The sequence below is a fragment of the Pelodiscus sinensis genome, chromosome 2 (genome assembly GCF_052426305.1).
Source record: "Pelodiscus sinensis isolate ZL-2025 chromosome 2, ASM5242630v1, whole genome shotgun sequence".
Classification (NCBI taxonomy): Eukaryota; Metazoa; Chordata; order Testudines; family Trionychidae; genus Pelodiscus; species Pelodiscus sinensis.
The window spans coordinates 229714271-229741210 of NC_143053.1; the positions used below are offsets into that span (position 1 = coordinate 229714271).

Sequence of the window (26940 nt, forward strand, 5' to 3'; positions counted from 1 at the left end):
CGGGGTAGTGTAGACATACCCCTAGAGACTAGTTACTAGGAGGCATATGAATTATCACTAGTTACTAGCAGTTCTGCATGTGTGGAAGAGGTATTTACATGCAAAAGGTATCTACTAAATTTTGGCAACACAGGTACAGCTTGTCATGTGAATAAAATCTTATTCAATTGAACTGAGTGCTGCATGGGGTGAGCAAAAAGAGACCAACTGACCATAGTGCTAGGAGGAAGCAACTAAGATAATACAGAGGGACAGAGAAGACAGAATAGAGACTAGAGAAGAGAAAAAAGGGAAGAATTAAAAAGGAGCATGGGGAAAGCGGAAGCAAACAGAACACTTGAAAAGAAAGAGGAACAGCATAAATCAAGAAAGTGTGAAGGAAAGGGAGCAAAATTTATATATAAGACAGATTGAAGGAATGTGCCTAAAACAGATGGAGAAAGAGATACCAAAATATACAGAAGAAAGAGAAAATAATGGGGAAATGGGGGGTGGGGAGCATAAATGCAAAGGAAACTTAGGAAGTTAATGTTTGCATTGATTTTACAGAGTTCAAAGCCAGAATGCTAGACTAAAACAATGCATAAAAACCAATACATCTTTTAATTCAAAATGCATTTACAATTGTTTAGGGACCTCAGTTGAATAGCTTTAATTTGTGATGTTCCAACCTTGGGCCACTCCAAAGACTGACTGAACTGTGCTAGTGACCTCCAATGCAGCCCTGAGTTAAATATTTAACTTCTGCTCATTTTCTTTTCACTGTACTTTTTGTCAAAGAAACTGTATCAAAGGCTAATAGGTCTAAAATCAGATACAGAAGCTTTGTCCTTGTTCCTGGGCAAATATACACGTTGCATTAACCCTCAAGTTCTGTTTGGTTCTAGTGATCAAATAAGACACTGCAGCGTACAAGAATTTGGATTGGTACAGCACCTAAACACAATGGGATCCACACAATGAGATCCTAAGTCCATGACAAGTGCTCTCAAACTATAATAATACAAATAAATAATAATTTTAATTTAGAGTGATTACATCCAATTATAAACAAATTTGTTAGTGGTGAATATCCTAGCAGAGCAATTGACATTTAAATTATCTTACTCTGTGTGATAAGTTTTACTTTTTGTGGCTAAGATAAGAAAGCCATTTTAAAAAAGAAAGCATTAAAGCAAATTTAAGGTGAGCAACTTGAATGTGCTGTATGTTTAGATTTAAATACATTTGACAAGATAATTTGGAAAATGAAGAATGGCAGCCTTGTGGTTAAGGCCTAGGACTAGAAATATATGGAATCTATTCCCCACTCTTCCAGAGTCTTGTATGACATTGGGAAACTTGGATTACTCTGTGCTACAACTTACTTCATCTATATCTTAGTAGTGTGATGAAGAAAATGCTGTAAAGCACTATGAGATCCTAAGATGGAAGGTACTATGAATGGCAAATTTGTGTGAACAAAGATGCTAGTATGCTAAGTTAACAGTAACATGTAACATTAAAACTATCTCTGTTTCTCAATTCGCAGATGCTGAGAGTGATTCAGGTCTCAAACAAACAGTCTTATTGTAATGAACTATAAAATCCTATAATATATTTCTCCAAAATGTTTGTCCCTTAAATAAAATGGTACCATGTACAATGCATTCATTCTTTTACTCTGTTTAAATTGTTTTGTTGGCAGATTGTGGTCTTTAATCCAAAAGACACTCGTCTTTGGATAAACTCAGTTACATCTTGTTTGAATGAACACCATTTGGCTGCAGTTAAATATTTCCTCTTGCTCATATGGTGCCAATCATATATGGTTAATCAAAATTTAAAGTGAGATATGTTTTTAAGCCTTAGAAAGACTATATAATAATAACTTTGCTCACAATAACTATCTACATTTAGCCACAAAACACAGAATGAATGCTTTTTTCAAGCACAGACATGTTTGAACATCTCTTTCTACCTTGCATATACTTTTCTCTTTAGTTAATGCAAGTTATGGACTATTGCTAGAGTAAAATATACCATATGAATTATGAACTGTTTCTTCATACCACAGACCACACATATTGGAGTGTAAGAACAAACACAGCGTGTACTATTAAGGCAAAATTAATATTTATGCTGAAGGAAGGTTATGTCTTAGACGGTAAAGTTGGGCACAGAAACTAAATAAATTCGTGATCATTCATTTCTACAAGATTAGGTGATAATTGCTTTATCTACAGTATGAACTATAAAACAAGGTACAGGCAGAAACATTACAGCATTTGTTGGCAGTGACCAAGTTTTCTAAAAAAATTTCCATTTGGACAGAAACTTGTTATACTTCATCTCAGACTAAATATTAACTTTTTAAATACCTTCAAGACAATACTGTTCAGCCATGTGACATTTGGAAAGATGGCACCTCCCATTATGCACGCAACACACACTTAATTTTCTCCAAGTAAAGCATTTTTCACTATCTTTTTATTCAATTAACTCCATCTTAAATTTAAAAATTCAGAACCCACTTTGTTAATTCAAAACTCATTTCAAACATTTAGCAAAGTTATCAATCAGCTTTAGAGTGCACAATTCCAAAAAGATATACTGCACATATATGTACAGCTCCTGATATATTTTTAAGTGCAACAGTCCAACTGCTACCTCTGAAGATGGATCATCTCACCCTTGGACAGCCTTCTGTCTGACTTATTTCGCTCTTCTCCTTTCACCAGTAATAGATTTTTGTTTTATATGTTTCTTTAGATCCACATATGCCAAATATCCTGTGGTCTGAGGCACTGCATCTTAAATGGATGATTTCCTAGACTGAGGAATCAGTATGGTTCTTGTAAATACTACACTTGTTGTACCTTCAAATGTGCACACCCTTAAGCGGCCATACAATAACTGAACTTCATAGAAAAACCAGCAAAATGCTTATAAGAATTCTCCTCATTTTCCATATCCAATTTAAGCTTTTTGTCTTCACATTCAAGGCCCTGTACATGAGATGCAGATTTAAGATTTGGGACCATTAAAACAAATGAAATTAGAAGAATCTGATGAATCTCAGGTTGATTGTGCTGTAGGATAAGGCTGATGAGTAGATGGGAGCAGAAAATAAAGAAGAAGAAACAACAGAGGTTGGAGAAGCAAAGCAGAGAATGCATGTAGGTTCTGAGCAGTCCTCAAATTCAACTTAATAATTTCCCAGAATCGAGTGTATTTGCAGAAATAATAAAACTTTATTTATGAGTACCATAGAATTCCTTTTTTCCTATCCATTAATAAAATATGATCAAATTATTCTGCCCCATGTGTCCATTACCTTTCTTTTCCTTCAGTGGATTTTTCTGCATTTCTGTTGTAATGTTGACCTATGTTTTCATTATTTTTTTCAGTGCTTTCTCATCAGTCTTTTTTGCAGTATTAATTAGCAACAAAAGTTACATTGAGATGCAGTTACGGTTGGGACAAGATACAATCTAGACTCTTAAAAGAATGAAAATAAGAGTGCATTCCTCCACCTTCATATATATACCACTCCATCAATAACGATATCCAACAACCCAAGCTTAAAGGCCCATTTCCAACAGATACTCAGTCCTCACATCATCAAATTTGCACACAAAACCTTAGAGTGACTTCTGTAAGCTTTCACATCAATCACATCAACAGAGCAGCAAAGCTGACTGCCACACACTGATGTCATTGTTTAGGTTTGTGCATTTTCTTGAACCATTCTGAAAAATCCAAATATGCACCATGTTAATATTCTGTTTTGTTTTTTGCCATTCCAAAGAAATGTTTACAAAAGAAAGGTTAGAGATTCTGTTAACACTGAACTCTAACACAGCCTTAGCAATGATACTGGTACTACTTATTGCTCCTGCTCTATTTTCCAACCCATGTATTGTGTTCTCCTTTGGCCATTAGTAGTTTCTGTTTTTCCCATCTCATTCTCCTGTGTTCCAGCCTTCTCCTCTTTACGCTCTATTTCACTATCATTTGCATACTTTTTCTCCCTGCTTCTCCATCCCTAATTTCTCTTTTCAACTCACCAATCTTATCTTCACTAAATGCCTTTTCCATCTGTTATCAATTCTTCCATCACATTGCTTATACACAGGTGCTACAGCACTACCTACCCCTCACATTTTCCAAAGGGCCCTATTATTTTTCTCCAGTTTTCTAAAGTACAATAAACACTGTTTAACAGCAACTCAGATATTAACAAATGCCAAGTTAACAGCAACATTTGCCAGGAACTTATCCCATCCCACTAATTTTAATGTTAATGGGTCTGTAATATTGGGCCTGGCATGCTTCTTATTAACAACATTTTTTTTTGGAAGAAAGATCCCAGCTGTATGCAAGACTGCAGCCAGGTAAAGAAGTGCAGAGTCAGGCGTTCCCCACCTGCAGTCCCACAAAACTACCTGTGGTCATTGTTCAGTGCTTCATTTTGCATTTGGAGACCACAAACTTGCCTGTGCACAAGGACTGCACAGAAGTTAAGGAGCTGTGGAGTAAGAGAGGAGGCTGTGTCAGGACAGCGGCAGGGAGGGGGTTTGCAGCATAGGTGCCAGAGCTGCACAGTTATCTCTTCCCTGAACTGTCATGGTTGTGCCCTGAAGAGGCTGCACATACAGAAGGAAGCACTAGGATGTGCTGTGCTCCAACCTGCAGAGAATTCAGGGAGTGGTATGGCACAGCCCCATTGGCTCCCAGTGCCCTGACTTCTGTAGAAAAGCCCCAGCATCTGGGCTGCAGTGTCTCCCCCTCCCCCTGCTTCCCTGACCACAGGCAGGTTTGCAGGTCTGTAGCCAGAGAGGGCACAGACAGCAATTTCTTCCCCGGTGGCAGCCTCAGAAATGATATCTGCCGCTTATTAGCACCTGCTAGATAATGGCAATTTTTAGCCAGCAACCACGAGATTGCTAATAAACATAATCAATTGTACTTAGCATGCAGTTTTGTCCACTCTTCTAAAGACATGAATGAGATATTTCTGCTTCTACCAATGTAATTTGTGGGGTGACCAGACATCCTGTTTTTAAATGGACAGTCCCATATTAAGTCCTCCTACAAAAGTCTCAACTTTTGATTAAAAACAGTCCTGTATTTTCTGTCTCTCTGCCCCCCTCAGTACAGGTGAGTACTGCTGTTGGTCAGATCCCTGCTCGCCAACCACCCACTCCTACCAGTAGGCAAAGACAGGGATGCGTGTTCAAGGCTGGGGGCAGGGTGAAGATGTGGTGGGCAGGACCAGCTGCTCTTCCTGCTGGTCTGTCAGTGTAGCCTCTGTGCGTGCTGGCTCTTGAGCAGCAGATCCCTGCCCTGCTTCCCATTGCTGTGACTGGTGAGTCCGGCAGGCACCAGGCAGTTACATCTCTAAGTCACAGCGTTAGCATTTCCCATTTAGCATGGTCTGCCTACCCTAAGGGGATCTGCATACCCTCTCTCTCATAAAAATCTCCAGGCAGGAGCATGTCATAGAGAGAACCAAACTAGACCCACATTCACTATAGCGGTCAATGCACTTCCTGGAAAGCTCTATTGCCACCATAATCAATATACACTTGTTTAAGGAACCTCCTATTCAGCAACAACACTGAACAACTTGAGACCAGCAGCTACAAATCGGGAGCTAAAAATTTAGCAACACTGAGGCAGAGCCACTTGAATAGGAATCTGAGCAGCAGATCAGTTGCCAGATAGAGGTGTTCCTCACAGAATGGGTTATTCTATGGCAGCATATTAAAAATATTATAAAGACTGGACTCAGAATTATGTCAATTACAACTATAATTTAAGTCTTTGGGCCCTGTTGCATGTGATTGGGGCATTTTTAGTCAAAATTTTATAAATAATAAGGCTTACTATAACATGAAAGCTATTTAAATAACAGTAAGTAATCTGAAAGGAGGTGAGTTAAGTAAAATTCTAATCTCAACACTGAAAAAATCCAAAATTTAGATGTAATTAACTTTGTTTTGTTAATGTGACACCACACATGACAGAATCCATTGTGTGGTGTTATATCCTCCAACTTCTTTCATTTTGTTGTAGTTTTAACAGTAGAGCCCCTGGGCATTGGATGTTGAATACTTCTAGTTAAACTCAGAAAAACATGTTTGCATTTAAGATTTAAAGTTTATTATAGCCTGATTATTTCTCATACTGTGCTCACTTTGTTATGAGCCTGTACAACTGAAAGAAATAACAGGTCAAGTGAAAAATGTAACAATACTTAAAACAGATGTTAATGTGAATTCCAGTAGTATGAATATATTTTTTTCTATGTATAGAAAATGCTTATTTTTCTTCATATTGTATGACTACTGTATTTGAAAATTCAGGACAATTAAAATGATTTTTTTAAAAGAAGAAATGCTTACAACTAAGGATTTGAAAATACTTAGCCAGCATGACCCCATTTTAATGAAGTCCTTCCTACTGGGATCCCAGACAGCATGGAGGATGCCATTGTGAAGAGCAGAATGGCATCCTCCACGCATTGTGACCTCACATGCACCATATATGCAAAGTCTAGCTGTGCAGAGCAAAATAGCATCCTCCACACGGTAGGGATTGCTGCTATCCCATCTGCTGATAACAAAATCCCATTTGGTATCACGGCCCACAGTTCGGGAACCACTGGCTTAGATTGAAACCTGTAAAGAAATTGTGTCCCCTTATTTTAAAAAGATACATAAATGCCATTGGAGGATTTAGGGGGAAGAGAAGGAAAATAATCTGTACAGACAAAGATATCTGACCTTTTACTCATTTGATACTAATTCCACCCTGGTAATGAAGTGTCACAGAATGGGGCACACAGATTTTAATGTTTAAAATACAAACCCATTGGGCTTCAATAGGCAAAACACCCACTAACTTTTAAAGACATTACATATTCAGAGTATATAGATTGGACCCTGAATATTTTAATCAGCCAGAAAGTTGACAGCAACTATAAGAATTAATCATAATAATGTTAGTTTTCTCCTATATATTTGCTTTTCTTTTTGAGATAATATGATTCAGGAGTGACTGTACACTGGAATAGTACATCCTCTTCACTGAGCTGAAACAAATGTTATAAAGATAGAGATCAAGGAGCATGATTTCTATTCTAGGTTAACAGACTTACATGATTTTCTGTTGGAAATTTTCAGCGGCTGTATATGTACTTCTGGTCTTTTCAATGCAAATCTCCTATAAAATTGGAGAAGTAAGAGGAGAGAGAGAGAAAAAGACAAACTCCTCAGTTTTCAGTGAGAGTTTGGGATTAATAAACACTTAGCATCATGACACTATTGTAAAATATCCTGAAAGATTTGTTTAAGTTAACCCAAAATAATTCAATCTATTCAAGTTATATAAAATTAATCCCAGTGTCTTAATTTTTTGTAAATTCTCCAAAAACTTGCAGCTATTTTCCCTGAATTGTACATCAATGTGGATACAGATACTGAAGTGCTTTTTTCCATATGGCTTTTCTTCCAAATTGGATCAGCACTATCCTATCAGTTGGTCATTATTCATTCTAGCCAGACAAGTAATGAAATCCAAACTATTTGAACAAGGAGATTCCAAGTTCAGTTGTTTTACTACAATGTCAGATTTTAAAGTTCATCATTACATTGTAATCCATGATCACTTGTATGGCAATCATGCTGACCTAAAGCCTTTGCAAACAAATGTATTAGTATACAAAGAAGAATGAAACTATGTACTAGCGTCGCTTACCTCTCCTGGAAATGTTTTGAAGGGATCAAACCTGCTCTGGGATTGGAATCACCTTCATGTCTGGCCTGCCACCAGGTTGCATCATCTTGGCTCATGATTTGAAGGATATCTCCTTTTCTGAAAGAAAGCCCAGCTTCTTTACAAGGAATTGCTTTATCCTCATTAGGATCATAGTCAAATAGGGCTTTGATAAACATCTGGAAGAAAGAGCATTTTAAGATAACAATATATTTAAGAATCCATAGGTTTATAACTGTTTTATTTTTATTTATTACAAAGTGATCTAAACTAAATCATGTAATGTTATAAAAAAGTATTGCTCAAAAGCAGGGATGGGCTATTAGATGGTGGTGGTTCACCAGAGTTAACCCCTAGCAGGCTACCAATGTTATATTTACCTGCACCTCCACAGGTATGAGTGCTTGCAGCTCCCATTGGCCACAGATTGCCATTCCCAACCAATGAGAGCTACAGGAAGTGGCACAAACTAGAACACTACTTCCCGCAGCTCCCATTGGCTGGGAATAGCAATCCATGGCGAACAGGAGCTATAATCGCCTGTATCTGCAGAGGCTCAGGTAAATGCAGCAGTGTGGCCTGTCAGGGGCTAATCCTGCCACATCAGATTTTGGCTTTGGGCCAGTATTTGTCCACCACTGCTGTAAGATATTTATGTGGATGCTTACTTTAGGATATAATGTGGGAATATTTTTATCTGTGTAACTTGAAGCCAGTGTCCAGTCAACATAAAGGCTAAAATGGCCTCCTCACAGAAGAAAATAAGACCTGGGATTTCATGGTGGATTTCATGACTGTAAGGAGAAGTGGAGATAGACAGTTTTCATTGACTGGGGTACTTCCTTCATTCATATGGGAGAAGAGAAAGTTATGGAGATAGAGAAGATTCAGAAGGGAGCTGAGTCTTAGAGGTGGGCCTAGTAAAGTTTATCCAAAGTCACTGGTTATATGGTGGGAGCCCTCTAACCCAGAACTGGGTCCAGTTGAATTCCTAGCATGTGAGGGGGTGGCAGTATAGTGCCCTTCCCTATTGATGAGTTAAGTTGCATCTTACTGCTTAAATCTATCTTGTGTCTATCTTTTCTATGCCCACGTCTTGATAAAATATTTATATGCTGTGTAAGAGTCACTGCACTGTCCAATGAAACATCCTTAAATAGGGCTTACCTTGCCTTCTATTGTAGGTGTTTCTTCCTTGATACTAGGTACAATTTTAAACGTAATTGCTCCTTGAGACTGAGTCTGATTAATATTTTGAATAGAAAACAAATTGAGAATTACTTTTTCAAAGTTTAAACAATAAAGTGAATCTAAACACAAACAAGAGGGATACAAATCTAATGCAGATATAGTTAAAATGCAGTTCATACGTGATCCATGGAGTTTTTTAATGCTACAATATGGAGCTGCAAACTGTGACTATCACAGATTTTCATTTGCAATGTGTACCATAGCTCAAAGTAAAGATGAAATCTTAGAAGCTGGGGGACCTACAATTTCAGAGCGTATAGTTCCGTTTTAAAGATGAGGGCAAAGGCAAATTTTTCAGTTTTACGTTCATTTGGGTACAACCCCAAGGCTCAGGGCAAAAATTGGAATACTCCAATACTAACATAAGTGACTGAAACATTCAAACACGTTTGTGCCACAACTGTAGCATAAAACTATTTTTCTTGGAATTGATTCTTCTGGCAAGTTTAAAAGAACAGAACAAGGAAAAAAACTGAACTGTGTTCTAGAGAGAAAAAAAATTAAGTCTTCAAACAAGTTAACAATGATCAACCATCATATGCTCTCCTCTTTTCTTATGCCCTATTGAAAGTATGTGGGTCTGGCTGCATTTTACTTATAAACCACAAAATAGTCCCACTGCCTGACTGACATTTTGCTATTGAAGGAAGTGCTAATTAGTTGGAGACGCTGCTACTATTGCATATAGACGACACATTCCATAAAAACTAGCACAATGGAACAGACTGCCAGCAATTTAAACAAAATGGAAACAGGTCTGTTCACTACTAAGACACACATACTTTTGCCTGTAAATCTGCAATCCAAAAGTTTACTGTTTGACAAAACATCAGCCAAGTTCTTATTTCACCAGCAACAGGATTGGAAACAATAATACCATTACCATTGAAAAGGGCTCTAACTAGCCTCTGATGTTTAAACTGCACTTCAGTAAGGTAAATGGAGAAACTGTTCACACCTTTGCTATTGCATTTCCAGAGATTGTTTTTTTTTTTAATATTAATTTTGCAGGAAAATACACTTTGACAGGGAACACAAAACTATCGAGCAGGTATGGAATATGGGAAGGTTGACATTTTAAGTTAAGTTAATATGAGAGTAAGGCCAGCCAGTCTATTTAATGAGGCAACCACACATAAACTTGTGTAGTAAAGACTACCTCAAGAACAGAAAGATCTAGTAATACATTTTTTCAAACATTTAATTCTTCCACAGGAAAAATAGTAATAATTTCTCAAAATAGATTAAGTGAATAACTGTGCAATATTTTCCCAAACTTACAAATTTATATAGCAGAGCATAGAGGAGCATAAGCTGGGAAAGCACAACAGCATTAGTACACTCCATGCTCAATGTGTAATACTTCATGTCAAGGTTTCATTAATAAATACTTTATGAAAGATTAATATACAAATAATAGCTTTTAAGAATAAATAGCCAATCAACTGTTATAAATTTAGGAGTCCAGCAGATCAAAGTTTTTATATCCATAGTCCAACAACCACCTGTATCACTTGAGAACTGTGCACATAATTACCTACAAAACCTATGCCTATAACTTAGATCTGTAACATGCTTATCTATAACACCTATTCATCACCTATTAACCATTTATAAATGAAATATTAATATAAAAAGGAAGACAAAGGGATGCAAATTATGGTACCAGGCAAAAAAGCACTATCAGACTTCTGAAAAAGAGGCTCTTCTGAAACAGCAAACTAATTAATTTTTCTAATTGTTTTCTGAACAGTTTTTAAAATTATTTGTTACTTACCAAAATTCGTATTATTTCTTCAGGTTTTTTATCATCTACAGGAATCCCATTGACTTCCCTAAGTTCATCACCAATGTGAATAAGACCTATGCATTGAGAAATAGTTATTTTTGTTGTTGTTGAATGTTTGTGTTTTTCTGTTTAATAGAAAAGGTGCACAGTTAGCAATCAGCATTAATTGCTTCTATACTTTTTTATGTTTTTCCTCTAGGCATTGATCTTTGTATCTCTTCCTCAAATGATGAATATGTATGAATATGTACTGAACACTACTATAGCCAAAAACATTGTGGATAATATTGAGAGAGTTGGTAGATTAGTCAACTTTCTCTTCCCTCCAAAGTAAACAGTGTATCTCCAACATTCTCAGTCAGATACAGACATCAGAAAAGTTGTATACTTTATTTCTTCTAACTTATACTGCTTGCCTTTTGCCACCCACAGAGTAGGAACGTAAGGATCACATTACTGGGGGATGCTTATCAGTTACCACTGAAACAGTGGCCTGACTGGGCTGCTCTACCCTGGTTGGGTCCATCTCACCATGGGTGGGGGTGTGCTCAAGAGCGGCCAGGTCTACCATGCCGTAGGTGGGGGTGGTGTGGTGGGCCCAGCTGGGTTGAAGTATCTTCCAGCCCACACCATGCTACACGTGGGATGATAATCCAACCTGGCTGGGCCCGTGGGATCCCATCTAAGCAGTTAACAGGTTAAGTGCAACTTTTAACATATTAACTGATTACATGGGATTTTACATACCTACCGCAGAGTTCTAATTTATGGCTCAATCCTGCAAGTTAATGAGCATCATGAACTAATTAATAAGAGTCAATGACATGTTACAAAACTGATCATGTAGCAACTTTTTCAGAATTACCAAATTAAATTTCTAGCAGAAATATTAAAAGTTCCAAGCATTTTCAAATCGTTCAAAAATCATTACACTAAACTACTGACTGAAAGTGGGAGGTAAAATTCACTTTCCTCACACAAGCAGAAGGAAAGTAACAATGGTGGTGCAGAGAAAAAAGGATTGTCTGGCTGTACCAAAAGAAGTACAGGAGACACTTGTGATGGATATAACCAGGCCACAACTATAAATATAGATGTATATATGGATGTCTGGGACCAGGGCCATCTTATTAGGGAAGTAAAAGGCTCGTAAAATATTTAACCAGTGTCAAGGTTGATCCCCACTCTGGCACTGAGTGAAGAGGGAGGGGGCCGGCAAGAGACCTTAAAAATACACTGCTTTTAAAGGCTTCTGCTTTAACAAAAAAAACTCCCCAAGATCATAGATTCCCTGACTTTGATTCATATGTTCCCACCACCCAAATACAAAAATCCCTTAAAAGCCAGGAATACGCACTTGGGAATTTCCTCCTGTGGAGTACCCAAGCTCTTTTACTCTCCCTTCCTCAGAAGAGAGCTTGAAAACAAACTAATCTCTTAATAGCTGCACACATAGCCTCCTGCCTTTTAAGATATAGGAATCAGATAATAGTCTTAAAAAGGTGATTTTATTAAGAAAACAAAGAAGATATATTTGGTAAAGCATACTTGGCTGCTAGGTATTACAAAGCAACTGAAAAGAAAACAGGTTAAAACACGGAGAACTGCTTCCCTGGGATTCAGGTTCAGTAACAGTGTATGGGGAAAGAGGATTAAACTGCCACAGAGAAATCCCACCAAGAAATAAAAAAACCAAAAAGCCTGATCACGTCTAGCTACTCATTCCCTGTCTACTCACGCCCATTGTTCCAACGTTCCATCCTTCCTAGACAAGGATATTGTCTGGCTCCCAAGATTTACTTCATTTTTCTCCCAGCTCCTGCTTTGAACTTCACAAAGAACTGAAACAGGCAGAAGCTGTTTTCTATTAAAAAAAACTCATTCTTCCCATTGGCTCTCCTGGTTCCTTGCCAACGTTTCCTCAATACTCACTGCATCTGGGTTTAACCCTTTACAGGCAATTTAATTAACTGATTTGCTGGGATGTCTAGAAAAGGGCATTATCCCTCCCATCCATCACAAACTCTTAAACACTTTGTTTTAACTGGTTAACCACCAGCCACAGGTGTGGGTGGATGCTTCGGCCTCAGCTCCACCAGAGCTGCAGGCAGTGAGATTGTTCCAGCTCCACTGGCCCACTGCATCTGCAGGTGACCAAAGTCCTGCTGGCTGGGCCATCGTGGGCAGGGGGGTGCTCTCACCAGCTGGGCCCTCCAGTTAATGCCAGTAAGGTTAATGCTTACTGGATTACTGGTTAATCATTTAATGTTTTTCATTTCTAGTCCCTATGGGACCTAGAGCAAACCCCCAGCTGCAGGCTGCACCCAGCTTCTGCTCCATCCACTTACTATCTCCACTCCACTCCTTCCCAAGTCCTGCACCAGCTCCTGCCACAAGTGTATTAGAGAGATGTCTGGGACCAGGGCCAACTCTATTGGGTGTGTGGGGCTTGTGTCAACTCTCCCTAGTATCCCAGGCATGGGGCCCAGGACAACTCCCAACCACAGACTCCATTCCATCTCAGCTCCACCCCTTTCCTGCCTCTGTTCCACCCCTTCCAAAATCCCACCCATGCTCTGTTCCACTCTTTGCCGAAGTCTCTTTTCCCAAGAAACATGAGCTGGATGAGTGCTCCCCACTCACCGCAGTGGTGGGATCTGGAGCAACCTGGCAGCCTGCTTGCTCCATATCCGGCCACCACAGTGAGTGAAGGGTGATCCCTGCTGCCCTCCCCATGCCAGATCCCTCATTCCATGTAATCTCCCAGGCTGCTCTGGGACCCATCAACAGGATGTTTGAGGCGGCCACCTCAAGGCCCTCCAAAGCATGGGGACTGGGGCAGCCACCCTGAATCATCCTATGGATGGCACAGTTCTGTCTGGGACTACCCAGCAGATAAGTGTACTGTGCAGGCAAATCTATGTTTAGTCAAATAACTACCTGAGGCTTCCACCACCCTTCATTTTTCATCTAGGTACCTCCAGGCCAATACATGGCTTGGAATTTACCATCCAACCCCTCGTAGGAGGGCTAAGGTGAGCTTCCCCCATTCCATTCCTTTATCTAGCACCTTCTTGCAGCCTGGCCTGCAGAATGGAGAAAGCATTTCCAACACCTAGGGCTTGTACCTTTAAAGCCTTCTGCTCTCATATTTCCTGGGGGGTGAGTCAGCCCCACAAAACTGGCAGTGGCTCACATTTTGCAGCAGTTTGACTCCTTTCCCCACCACCATAGAGCACTGCTGCCTTTCTTTGGCAAGCCTGGACACTGTTCTGTCCACTTCAGGTGTGAGGCAGTCAATCCAGCAACTGAAAGTGTTATAGTCTATGATACCAGTGATATTTCTCACCTTCAGGTGAAGCAGTTAAATATGTTTCTATGCTATCAAAGTGCAATGGAGAACTGTATTTTAATTAGGTTTCAAGATCAATTCTATGCCCATTAAATTCTTCTGAGCCTTTAAGCCCATGCATCTTCATTACTGACAAATACTTCTCTCTCTGCATTGAAGTTATTGTATTTCCTTGAAATATTTCAAATGCCGTAAACATATAATTTATATATAATTTTAATGCATCTTGAATATCTTCTTTGGTCAGGAATAGTTTATGCAGGATATCTACATGAAAAAATATGGTTAACTAAATTTGAACCCCATGTACCATTAAACCCATCCACTTCTGATCTTTTTTGAAGACATTACCTAAGATAGCAGTGAGCAAACTTTTTCCAGTTATGCCCACCTTTACTATTGACAGAATCTCTCCATACATTTCTGCACAGTCTACGCTTTTAAGCAGCAGAACATGGGTTAAAGGTAGAACTGAAGGAGGGAACTGTGGATGGGGGGAGAGGAACTGAAGCTAGGGGCACACTTGATCTGGGGGCAGAGAAGAGTGTGGAGAGAAGCCAGAGTGAGACTGGAGGTAGATCTTGCCTTGAAGCAGAGCAGGACAGGGGAGCTGAACAGGGCAGGGGACTGGAAATCTGGTGCTCCTTCCCTCCCCATGAAGAATGGTCTATCAGAACTGGGTGTTGAAAAGGGCTGGAGGAGAAGTGAAGCTGTGACAGAAACAAGGCTGGAAGTGTGGCATTCCCTCCCCACCTCTGTGGGGGCTGGCCTGACTCTGCTGCATACCCTTCCAAACATTCCTCTGCACTCCTACAGCAAAGGTATGCCCATAATTTGGGAGCCACTGAGCGAAGACAGTTGCTATTTGCATTAAATGCCTGTAACACAGACAGGTATATTAGTTTGTAGAAAATAAGAATGGAACCCAACTTTTTTTAAGAACACAGACCTTTGAAAAGCAGTGATACTTTTCAATTTTTGCATACTTCTCTTCTTATTTTATTACAAATGTAATACAGAGAGCACAGCTACAACTGGACTATTTATGGGCCATCCAGAAAGTATGAGAAATCTACAAAGAAAATCTATTCTAACCATCTTGAATTCTTATCTGAAGTTAACCAATCTGTGCCTGAATCATTATTTTAAGCATAAATATGCCAATTAATTAATAACTGATAAAGCTTATTGTGCTTTTTTTAACGTAATAACTCAAAAGCACTTAAGTCACTTCTACTATTCATTCAACAGGAAATACCATTACCATCTATGAAATACCACCCTGGGAAGGTGGCCCAACTTCCAGTTATCTTAGTATACAACATGGATACATTTCTCTTACTGTCAAACATACACATTGCCCTTTTCTGGGTTAAATAATTTGAATGATTAGTGCCAAAAGAGACCTCTTACCACTTCTGTCTGCAGCTCCTCCTCGCATTATTCTAGCCACCACAATTGTGCCAGTATGTTCATCCCTTTTAATAGTCGCTCCCTTTAAAAAAAGATAGTTGGTAAGTCTTATCATAATTTAAATGAATTGGACTAAGGAACATTTAAAATTTAAAATTACAAGTTGTTGTAAAGATGTAGACTGTAGTCCAAAAATAGAAATGGCACCTGTTTATAAAAATCAATTACTCCATGAAAGGTAAGTAATGAATATTTAATACAATTTTTTGTTGTTTTTATTGAGCTGACAGAAATCTCTCTCTTGTTCTATTCTATACGATAGGTTATTTTTCCAGTCCTTTTCAGGATTCTAGCAATAACTCATCCATTTGTATAGGTGTGGTATTTGGACTCAGGACATGCCTACACTGCAATAAAACATATGTGGCTGGCTCATGTCAGCTGACTTAGGCTCACGGAGCTTGACTGTAGAGCTATAAAACTGTAGCATAGACATTCAGGTTTCGGCTGGAGCCTGGGTTCTGGGACCTTTGGATGGGAGAAGGTCCCAAAGCTAAGACCAAACCTGAATATCTGTACTGAAATTTGATAGTCCCATTGCCCAAGACTGCTCACATGCGCCAGCCTTAGGTCTTTTATTGCAGTGTAGAGATATCCTTATGATGTATTTGAGAGTAGCACAAAGACAATATAATTCTGGGCTTTAATATTTCCTCCAAGTGTACAGGGGATTATACTATTTGTACTGGATCAGCCTCTAGATTTGACATATGCACTGCTAAAAACTGAAAAACAATTATACACTTGATGTGTTGCGTAAAAAAAAGCAGTGTGGATAAAATTGGATTTTTAAATTTAAAATATTTTTTTAAATTTAAATTGGTTTTTGATTTCTAAAAAATGAATAAAATACTAAATTTCTCATTTAAAAATTAGTTAGAATTACATCTCATCACAAACATGCTACATATACACTTACCGTCTCATAAAAATGAATTAATGGCTCTAGTCTGTCCAGCCTAGTAGCTCTTACTTTTTGAAAGTTCTGAGCTTTCTATTTCTATTTTTCAGCAGATTAAAAAGTTACACATGCAAAGATAGCCACAAGCTGAACAGGACTGGTTTTGTTCTGTGTTTAGATAGTGATGCACCTGGGCCAAGCAAGGCAGAAGAGTTACTTAAGACATTGTCTAAAGATAGATACACAATATATAGGAAAGGACGGGGCCAGCATAGAAAGAAACAGAGGAGTGGACTGGAAAGAAAAAGGGAAGGCAATATTCAGCACACACAGAGCTTTCTATATTTTCCCACACTTCTGCCACAGAAAATCTATCATGGCTTCTGGGCGTAAGAGACTCACTATCTGGGAATATTTTGAGGAAATTCCTTCCCTGGGTAAAAACAGAAAACGTGTCAAATGGAACCAGTGCAAGAAGATGATACAGGTTGCACCTCTATAAACCAGAACTCCAGGATCAGAGATCCCCAGGGTGCTGTGGGGGAGAAGGGGTAGGACAACAGTTAGAATATGAAAACAGACCTTTCCTAGTCACAAAGAACAAAAAGAGCTGTTAAATCAGCACTTATGCATCCTGACAGGCTTCTGGGGGGCTGCTGGAGGAGGGGACAGCCCCCAAATCTCTCTCCTTCCTGACAACCTGCAGGCCATAGTGGGAAGGCCGCTGGAGGCTGGGGACAGCTCTTAAGAGTGTTTGCCTAAACAGAATGCAAGATGGAGGGAGCCACTGGAGGCCAAAGGTAGCTCCCGAAGCACCAGCCTCCAGACCATTTGCAGGGTGGAGTGGGGAGGCAGCTGGAGGCCAAAGGCAGCATGCAGAGTGCTGCAACAGGTTGTAGGATGGGAGACCACTGCCTCAAGTAAGATTCCCCTTGAGCAGCTGCAGGCTGGGGGAGGGGACAGAGTCCCAACCCCCACCTGACAAGTGCACAGACCCAGATTCCTTGCCTCCCAGGAGGAGCCGCCCTCCAGGGAGTGCAGCCCTGTCCCCTTCAGAGGAGCCTCTGGGTCAGGAAGAGCTGTCACAGTTCCCTGGGAGGAGTCCCCGCCAGAGCACTGCCACCCTCATCGCCATGGGTGGCCCCGGTAAGCTCCCCGATCACCTTCCAAGCCCCCTGTCTTGAGTCTGGAACCTCTAGCCAGCTTTGACTTTCATGTCCCTACCTCCTTCCCCCTGCCCTGAGGCCCCCCCACACCACCCAACCCTCTGCCCTAAGCCACCTACCCTCTGCCTCTCCTTACCCTCAAACCTTCAATCCAGCCTTCATTTTACTTCATTTAAAAAAAATACAATAATTGAAATAAAGCATGCACATTTTTACTTTATTTTAAAAATAAAATTACTTCACTTAAAGATCTCAGCAACATCTGGTACAGCTGCAAGTACTAATTAACAAATGTCAAATAATTAGTATGTTGTTGTGAGTAAAACTTACCTCTAAACTTTCTCTAAAAACTCAAAGTACAATACAATGCTTAAAATGCTAAGTTTGATTTGTCCTTGCTTATTACATACAAGCTATATTTGCTGAGAAAAGGACAATTTCCCTAGAAAATTTATCACCACCATATGTTCAGATTCTCTTTAGTGGAAATTCTGACACTATTCTGTAGCAGAATTCTGAGCCTGTATATTATACACAATATTATATTTTAAACATATTTCTATGAAATCCTCTCTCTAAGCAGTGAATTCTTTATGTAATTTGCTAAAAATATGCTTTTACATTTTTATAATGTAACTATATTGCTATGACATTTGTTTGAGTGCCTTATTTTGATTTAATTTCATATGCAAGTATACCTGGGAGTTAGAAAAATTATGAGGATTGTACTGCAGCTATTCTAGTCAAAGTTTTAAACAAAGTATTTTAGACTGAAAGCAAATATTATTAATTTTCAATATTATCATATATAAATTGATTAACTCTATCATTAAAACTCCTACTCTATCTCAGCCATCTTCCCTATGTTGTTTAAAATTTAAGGATTGTTAAATCATTACAACTGGCCTTAACTATGATATCATGTTTGGAAAGAAGTGATCAGGTAGCCAGGAATGTTGGCTTAGAGACAAAAGACAACACTTTAGAATTGCCCTGGAAGTAACACAAAGCCTGTATTGCTAAGGTAAAATGGATATATATTTTCTGTGCAACTAACATTACCCATACCCTGTCTTCACTATGAAAAAAATTGTGTGTTTTTATATCAAGTAGTAAGCTAACTTTAAGTAAAATCCTAGTGAAGACAAGAGAGTTTGTAAATTTCATGCGGTATGGGGGACCTTATTACTTAACTCAAATTAGCCAACTCAATCTGTCACACACCCATCTCATTGGGTGTAAAAATTAATTGAACCTGCAGAGTGGTAGACAATCCTGGAAGAAGGAGGTGATGGTTACATTTCCCGGAAACTCTCCAACTTCCATTGTCCATCCCTTTGTCTCCCTCCTGCCCCCACCATTGATGTAAGCCTGTGCCCACACATTTTGGAGCCTCTTGCTCTTGTTAGCTTCTCCACCCTTTCTCCCTGTAGTTTTAGTATAACTGCTGTATTTTCGAATGTTTTAGGTCTAACCAACTGTCTGTTTTGTGGTCAGGAAGGAATTTTCCCCGTAGAAGTCGAGTTGCTGGAAGCTTGGTGTTTTTCTTTTATGGGGAACTTGGATGGGCTGGATTTCCTCACAACATCATGGAGCACAGTTGGATTAACTACTGTTTTGCATTTAATGTTTAGTACATCACAACTTGCATCCGGTAAGGATAAAAGCCAAAGGGACAGCCCCCAAAGGTAAAAGACCTAGAATTTGACTGTGCCTACTGAAGAAGGGTAAAACTGAAGTATTTATAGGCCATTGTCCCCTTATGGTACCTTCCACTTCACTTATGGGTGGAGAGTGAGATTATTCAGAAAAGTGAACTGTGTCCCGGGGGTAGGCTGCAAGGAGTGTACTCTGATGTCTGGGATAGATGTCGGGAGCCTTCTAATCCTGCCCTGGACCCCGTTAAATGGCTGATAGGTGACAAATAGGGGAGACAGGATGCCTCATATGTTAATTTATGTAAGGCCTTCTGTCTAAATCTATCCTTCTGTATGTCATTCCCTTGCATGTCTTGAACAATATGAACACATCTTTTATTCACAGGGAAGACAAAGTCCAAATGAGAATGCCATCGTATAGAGCACTAGTTGAGGCTTATGACAAGGCTAGCCCATCTACTGCACATTATAAAAAGTCAGACGGTTTGAAAAACAAGGGCTTCTCTGACTTGTCTCCAAACTGTGCCATTCACAAATATTCTCAAATATAAATTCATTTATTTTCAAATGTATGAGTACTTTTGATTTTGCAGAAATACTAAAAAAGCAGCTTCTTTTATGTTACTGCAAACCCTGCCCAATTCACAAAGTGTGTATAATCTGGCAAGAACTTTTGTGCTTATGAATTGTTGAGCCCCAGTATTTTCAGTGGCACATGCAATGCAGCTCCTTATACTGTGCTTTAAAAAGTAAAGATGGTTAACATTGGATCTTTGGAGTCTGGAAAACGTGTTTGTGTTGCCAGCCAAAGGAGAGAGTTAGCCAAAACGAGGCATACATAGATGTAATAGCATAGTTCAATTTCAATATTTTAATGGGAAAATAAGGAGTTTGGAAACCATATGAAGGATCAGAAATTGAGAATGTGGTTGAAGGTATAGCAGCAATCAGCAAGCAAAAGTGATGAAATATTAAGGCAACTTCTTCAAGAGCTAGATCCTTGTTTGTTTACTTTTATGCCACTTGTGGTTTCCTAAAGAGGAGCAGTACTACTTCATCCATTCATTTGCTAAATACTGCTGGTTCCAGAATATTAACAAAATAAGGCCAAATTTTTAAGGCTTAACAAAGCAAAGCAAGTTTGGCCTGGAATATAAGTTACTAGAAAAGAAGGTCAAAGATTTTAGGTTTATTTTGAATGCTCTACCTGTTAAATAAAGGTACATAGCAACCAGGTAATGTATAAAAATGAATAGTCCAGCAAATCACATTTTTAATGCAGACCATATTTTTAACTGTAATCTTTGCTTTAGATAAGAGTGTGTTAATGTCTATTTGTCCCTTTTAAATGTTAAATTTCCACACAGCTTCAAAAACTAGTTTTTTTCACTGATTTGGGAGCCATCATGTTTGTTTCTAGTTGTCAATCCTGTCTAGCATAAGTCAATCAGCTTTTCATTGCTGTGTGTTTGTCTATCCAAATACAAACATTAACAATCCTAAATTCTAAAATAGTAAGGAACACTGATATTTTGCAATGTCTACTTAGTGTATTCCCTCTCTCCAAAATGAGAGGCACGCGTAGAAATTACAGTAACTTTGATCCTGAACAATACTGAGCATTGTATAAACATTTCACACAAGTTTTCAGGCATCTCCCTTCCAGCATTATTTTTTCCAAGTTGATACTTGTTTTATAAAAATAGACATGTGAATAAGCATAACATAAAATCATAATTTACTAATAACTAGAGTGACCAAATGGCCCTTTTTTAAAGGCACATTACCATAGTTAAGCCCTCCTACAAGTGTTCTGACTTTTTCTTAAAAACAGACAAATTGTCCTATATTTTTTCTCTCCCCATCAGTACCGACAGATCATGCTGCTGGCTGGATCCTTGCTACCGAGCCATCTGCCCTCCAGTGAGTGCTGGTCCAGTGGCTAATGATGGACGTTGGTGGTGTGCAAGGCTGGTGGAGGGTTGAATATGCAGCACATGGGGCTGGCCATATCCTGTGCTGGTCTGTCAGCACAACCCCCATTGTGGGTTGGCTCTTTGCCAATAGGGATGCCCGCATCCCATTTCTGGCTAGCACTGGCTGTGCCTTGTGAGCTGCAGAGGCTGGTGAGTGAGGGCAGGTGCCAGGCAGGGATCGGTTAAGTTTTGCCTCTGCTGACCACTTATGGGTCCGTTATGTGCTCCCCCTCTTGCCATCCTCTCCTTGCAGTACCGCTTTGCCCCCTGAGCCCTGTTGCTCTTCCATATCAATTCTGGCAGGGCATGCCTAGCACCATAAGGAGACCAGTCCTCAGTCAGGGCACTCAGTTTACCAACAGTAGGCTCCTTCCTTTCCCCATTGCCAGTAGGCTCCTTCCTTTCCCCATTGCCTTTGGCTTGGCCAGGGCCGCGGAAATGCCCAAGACCAGGATTCTCTCTAAGCTATGCAGCTGCCTAATAAGCACTGTGCATGGGCTCAGAACTGCTGCACATAGAGCTATCAGGGATGGGGGAGAGGTGTATTCCTCCAGTCCCAGCAGCAGGACCAGATTAAGAAAGGATCTTAGGGGCTGCAGCCTGTAAAACACCTGTGATCTGGGCCAGCCCTTCCTGGAGGAAGAGTGGGAGATTGCAGTTCTGCACATTGTCATTCGTCCTCCTCTGCCCCAAGCTGCAGCCACATCACCACAAGTGCCAAAACACTGTGTCTCCATATTGCCTTCACCCAAAGGCTCCGCTGCCCCCAACTACCATTGGCTGGGAATCATGGCCAAAGGGAGTTGCAGAGTTGGTGCTTGCAGGTGTTTCCCATCACCACCAAATGGGAGCTACTCTAGGTAAGAGCCCCGCATTCCAACCTGTGTCTCCAGCCCTAAGCTCCTCCATATACCCCAAGTTCCTAACTTCCACCCAGACTCCACACCCCAATCCAGAGTATCAGCTCAGCATCTGTTCCACTACCCTAGATCCCTCCTAAACCTCATATCCCAACCTTTAGCCCTGTCATGAACCCTAACTCCAACACAGATTCTGAAACCTAAACCCAAACGCCTGCCCTGAGCCCATTCCTGCACTCCTTCACCCCAGCCTGGAGCCTCTTGCTATATCTCAAACAACTCAGCCCCACCTCAGAGTCTGCACCCCCAGACAGAGCACTCATACCACTCCCCAAGCCTGAGACCCCATCCACACTCTGAACCCTTCAGCGCCATCCCTACCACAGATGAGGCATGCATAGAATGAATTTTGTTATGTGCACCAATATGAAGGTGATGTGTCACACATCTTCATATTGATGCACATAACTACATTCATTCTACACAGACATAAAGTATTAAAATACACTGCCCAAGACCCTCTGGGCCCAGGGCACTGGCTAGGAGGAGCCAAGCCCTGCATGTGCCAGAGACCCACGCAGCACTGGCACAGGGAACACTCTCTGTCCTTCATCTAAGCTTCAAGTGGTAGCAGGGGGCGGGGAAATAATTTCTAGCCTGTTTGCACCCTGAACCTATAGGCTACACAACAGTCCCCCTGGTAAGGGCTTAGAATCTGCTTCACCATTCCTCTCCTTGAATCCTGCTCCCAAGGAGAAAGGGCTATTCTATTCTCTAGGTACCCTCCCCTGCTGATCTACCATTCTGATGGGCAGGAAGGGACAAGCTACTTCCAATCATGGAGTTGAGAGCGGAGGAGGGAGAAGAGATGAATTTTGCAAAGACAGGGGCCAGCTCATCATTCCCTCCCATCACCCGCAAGCTGGAAGCAGCTCCTTCCCTCCCACATGGTGCCAAAAGGCTGCTGCTGGCCACAGTCTGGTGTGAACCCTGAAGGAAATAAGGGATGGAGGGTGATCTTGCATTGTTCCCCTCACATGTTGCCTTGTGAAAGTGCAGCACCAGATACCAGGAGAGGCACAAGGGCAGGGAGAAGAGGATCAGTAAGTCACCCTTCCACACCCATGTAAGAGAGGGGTATAGGAGTGTGTGCCTGACCTCGCTCAGTGTGTGTCACTACTTTCTCTACCCTCTGTGAATCCTAAAGCCATACAGATAAAAGGAAAATAAAAAGAATCCAACTACACAGTGTTTCTTTTTAACAGGGGTCAATGAACTTAATATTAATTTGAATGTTTGTAGAGCATAGTTCTGAATATGAATAATTTTACTAGGGGTGCATCTACATAGCAGAGCTTAATTCGAAATAAGTAACGCAAATGGAGCTACGTCAATTGAGTAGCTTATCTCAAAATAGCTCATTTCAAAATTGGGAGTGCCTATACAGCACTCTATTTCGAAATAGAGCTCTCTTCCTCCAACTTCCCTTACTCCTCGTACTATGAGGGTTACAGGAGTCGAAGTAAGAAGTCCTCCAGCTTGACAATATTTCAACATTATTTCGAAATAACTGCCTTCTGTGTAGACACAAACTAAATTATGTAAAAATAACACTAGTTATTTCGAAATAATGTTGCTGTGTAGACGTGTCCTAGGTGTTCCGCCTCATAGGGAAAAATGGTCACCCTACTAATAACTAAAACCTGCTTCAAGTTAACATTTTAACTCTGGCTGCAAAGCAATTTGCAATGTTTTAAATGTTGAACTTCACAAAAATGGCACAGATTGAGATATTTTATTTTTAAGATTCTGTGATACCAAACTACTGAAAAAGACTTAGACGAGTCAATAATGTTGCTAAATCCAAATTATTTAATTTGAACTACAGGCAGTCCCCGGGTTACGTACAAGATAGGGACTGTAGGTTTGTTCTTAAGTTGAATTTGTATGTAAGTCGGAACTGGCGTCCAGATTCAGCCACTGTTGCAACTGACCAGCGGCTGACTACAGGAAGCCCGAGGAAGAGCTGCTCTGCCCTGGGCTTCCTGGAATCAGCCGCTGATCAGTTTCAACAGCGGCTGAATCTGGACGTCTGGGACAAGAGCAGCTGGGACACTGCAGGGTAGGTCCCTGCAGCGCTGCACCTCGGGGACCATCCAGGCAGCACCCCAGCTGCTCTACCCCAGGTATTCCTAAGTCAGCCGCTGCTGAAACCAGGCTTTGCTCCGCGTCTCCCTGGTCTGCTGGTGGGGTCCGGAGCGGAGCGGCTTTTCTCGCCGTGGAGGACGCGGGCGGCAGGACCACCCGCGTCCTCTGCAGCGAGAAAAGCCTGGTCTGCTGAGGGGGCGCACTAGCTGCGCCCCTCTCCCCAGCAGACCAATGAGACGTGGAGAAACTTTTCTCGCCACGGAGGACACGGGCGGCGGGACCGCGGCGCATCTGGGCAGTCCCGCCGCCCCCGTCCTCCACGGCGAGAAAAGCTCCGTTCGTATGTTGGGATCCGACATAAGTCGGATCCACGTAACTCGGGGACTGCCTGTACTTTTTATGGCATCCTCAATTTTTTTAAACCTCTCAGAATTAAAGGTAAATACAACTTCTTCTCTTGACTCTTCCTGACACTAAGTCTTACTATAGGTTTCTTCTCTAGCACACAGAATTTGTGATTAAAAAAAAAAGATTTGTAAATAGGCATGTGATCTAAATATTTGGAAAAAATGATTTAGAACCTTAATGCCAAGTAAAATCCTTCCATATGGTCAAACTTTTAACTGTACCCAGGGGCCCCCAGAGTCAGTCAGTACTAAAATTCACTTCTTGTTGACTGATGCCAGAGATCTGTCAAGACTGAGGGCATTACTGAGATATCAACTCTGAGACAAGCTACCACTGTATGTCAAACATAGGCATCGCTCTCTCTCCCCACCACCATGGGTACAGAATTGCAGCTCTTTTACAGTTATTTTTCCACTCCAGCTCAGCGTCAGAAGGCAGGGGGGTCACTCAAACCACAGTGGCCTTGTGCAGCCCCCACACCCTCTTTAGTTGGTTAACTGATTGAACATTATGTTTAATTGGCTACCAGTTAAACAGGATTTTATATACCTTTTATAGAGGTGTGAAAAACTTTTTTGGGGTCAGAGGCCACTGACCCACAGAAAAATTATTCAGGGGCCACAAAAAAGTGAGAAGCAAAATAAAAAATAAACCCTGACAGAGAAGCAGAAAGTAGGGATAGTAGATTTTGTGGGCCTCCCTATGCTCTCTGCTGGGACCAAAAATGAGAGGTTCAGTGTGTGGGGTTGCCGGGGCACAGGTTGGGTGTGGGGTTTGGGCAGGAGGTAGGAAACAGGAATGGAGTGGGAGTGAGGGGTCTAGAGTTTCCAGATGGTTTAACCAAAAATACCGAACCACACCCCCCCCCCCCCCCCGGGCAAAAACCCTGAGACTTATTAAGCAATAAATAAATAAATCAATAGTAAAACAGCATTAAAACAGCATGGCCCCTTTCAGAGTGCCTGCGGAGTCAGAATAGGGATAGGAACAGGGGAGAAGTTGAGCACTAAGACCCAGAGAAGGCATTGCTTCCCCTTGGCCATTAGGCTTTTTGCCAGCAGCCATTTTGTTCAAGCCAAAAAGCAGCTTCTCTGCAGAACCAGATAAACAGGGGAGCTGGGAGTGTCGAGGGTCGGGGGGGGGGCTGGGCCCAGTTGCCGAGTGTGTCCTAGGGTTGCCAGGTGTCCTGTATTTTCACCTCCTGGTCGGGAAAATAAATCAGAAAATACAGGTGTCCAGTATTTTCTGAATTTTTTTTTACCGGACAGGAGGCGAAAATACCGAACTGTCTGAGTCAATACCAGACATCTGGCAACCCTAACGGGGTCTGGGCGGAGGGGGGAGGAGGAAGGCACAGGGCTGGCGCACCAGCTTCCCGATGTTGGGGGGAGAGGAGGGTTGAGTTTCAGGGGCTAGATTCAGGCAAGCTGTGGGCCAGATTTGGCCCCAGAGCCATAGGTTCCCTCCCCCCTTCTTTTTGTACATTACATAATACCACTCCCTATCTACAGCAAATCTGTACCACAATTTAATATTCCTGTTTACTTGGTTTAGTTTTATTTCTCCAGATATTCATAAGAAGCTATCAACTTTATGGTGTTCATAATCCAAACTATAACAGATAACTTAAAAATTTTCACAGACTCAAATTCAAGGTGTGTGAAAATGTGTTTTATGTTCCCTTTTCAATATACAAACAGGTTACAATCTCAATATTAATAATAACAGGAACAGATTATGACAAAGATAGAGTTTTCACTGGGGATTCCTTATCTTTGCTCTTTAGAGCAAGCTCATACCCAGGTTCAAGACTAAAAATGAATATATGTTTAATTTCTCTATACACGTGGTGTTAAATGAACTGTGAAGTATGAGTATCAACATGAAGCTCAACCATTTGAATTACTTTAACAATGTGAAGGTGGAATTCACAGGTCCATTATTCAACATTCTGAAACAACTTGAAATTACTATTCATATTTCCAGCTAATATTAACCATCTTAATCATTTTCATAACCCTTAAAGAAGCAACAAAAGGAAAGAGAACTTACCAGTGGTTCCCTGTTTTTGACAAGTCTGATTATTTTTACTGAGTCTTCCTCCTCATCAATATCATCTGGGATGGGAGGCAATACTGGATCATAGCTCTTCTGAGCAACAGTATCATGTACAGAGAGCAAAGCCTGAAAATGTCAA

General features: G+C 40.8%; 1 protein-coding gene across 10 annotated transcripts in view; it reads right to left on the reverse strand.

Annotated features, from left to right (window-relative positions):
- Positions 1–26940, reverse strand: part of MPP7 (MAGUK p55 scaffold protein 7) — a 303055-nt gene that overhangs the window by 72658 nt on the left and 203457 nt on the right. For all 10 annotated transcript variants that reach the window (XM_075922585.2, XM_075922584.2, XM_075922583.2 and 7 more), the window contains 6 exons: positions 26796–26927; positions 15567–15648; positions 10790–10875; positions 8929–9003; positions 7744–7940; positions 7145–7209 (listed from right to left, as the gene is read on the reverse strand). In XM_075922585.2, coding sequence (XP_075778700.2) covers positions 7145–7209; positions 7744–7940; positions 8929–9003; positions 10790–10875; positions 15567–15648; positions 26796–26927 — 637 coding nt within the window. The remainder of the gene's footprint in view (positions 1–7144; positions 7210–7743; positions 7941–8928; positions 9004–10789; positions 10876–15566; positions 15649–26795; positions 26928–26940) is intronic.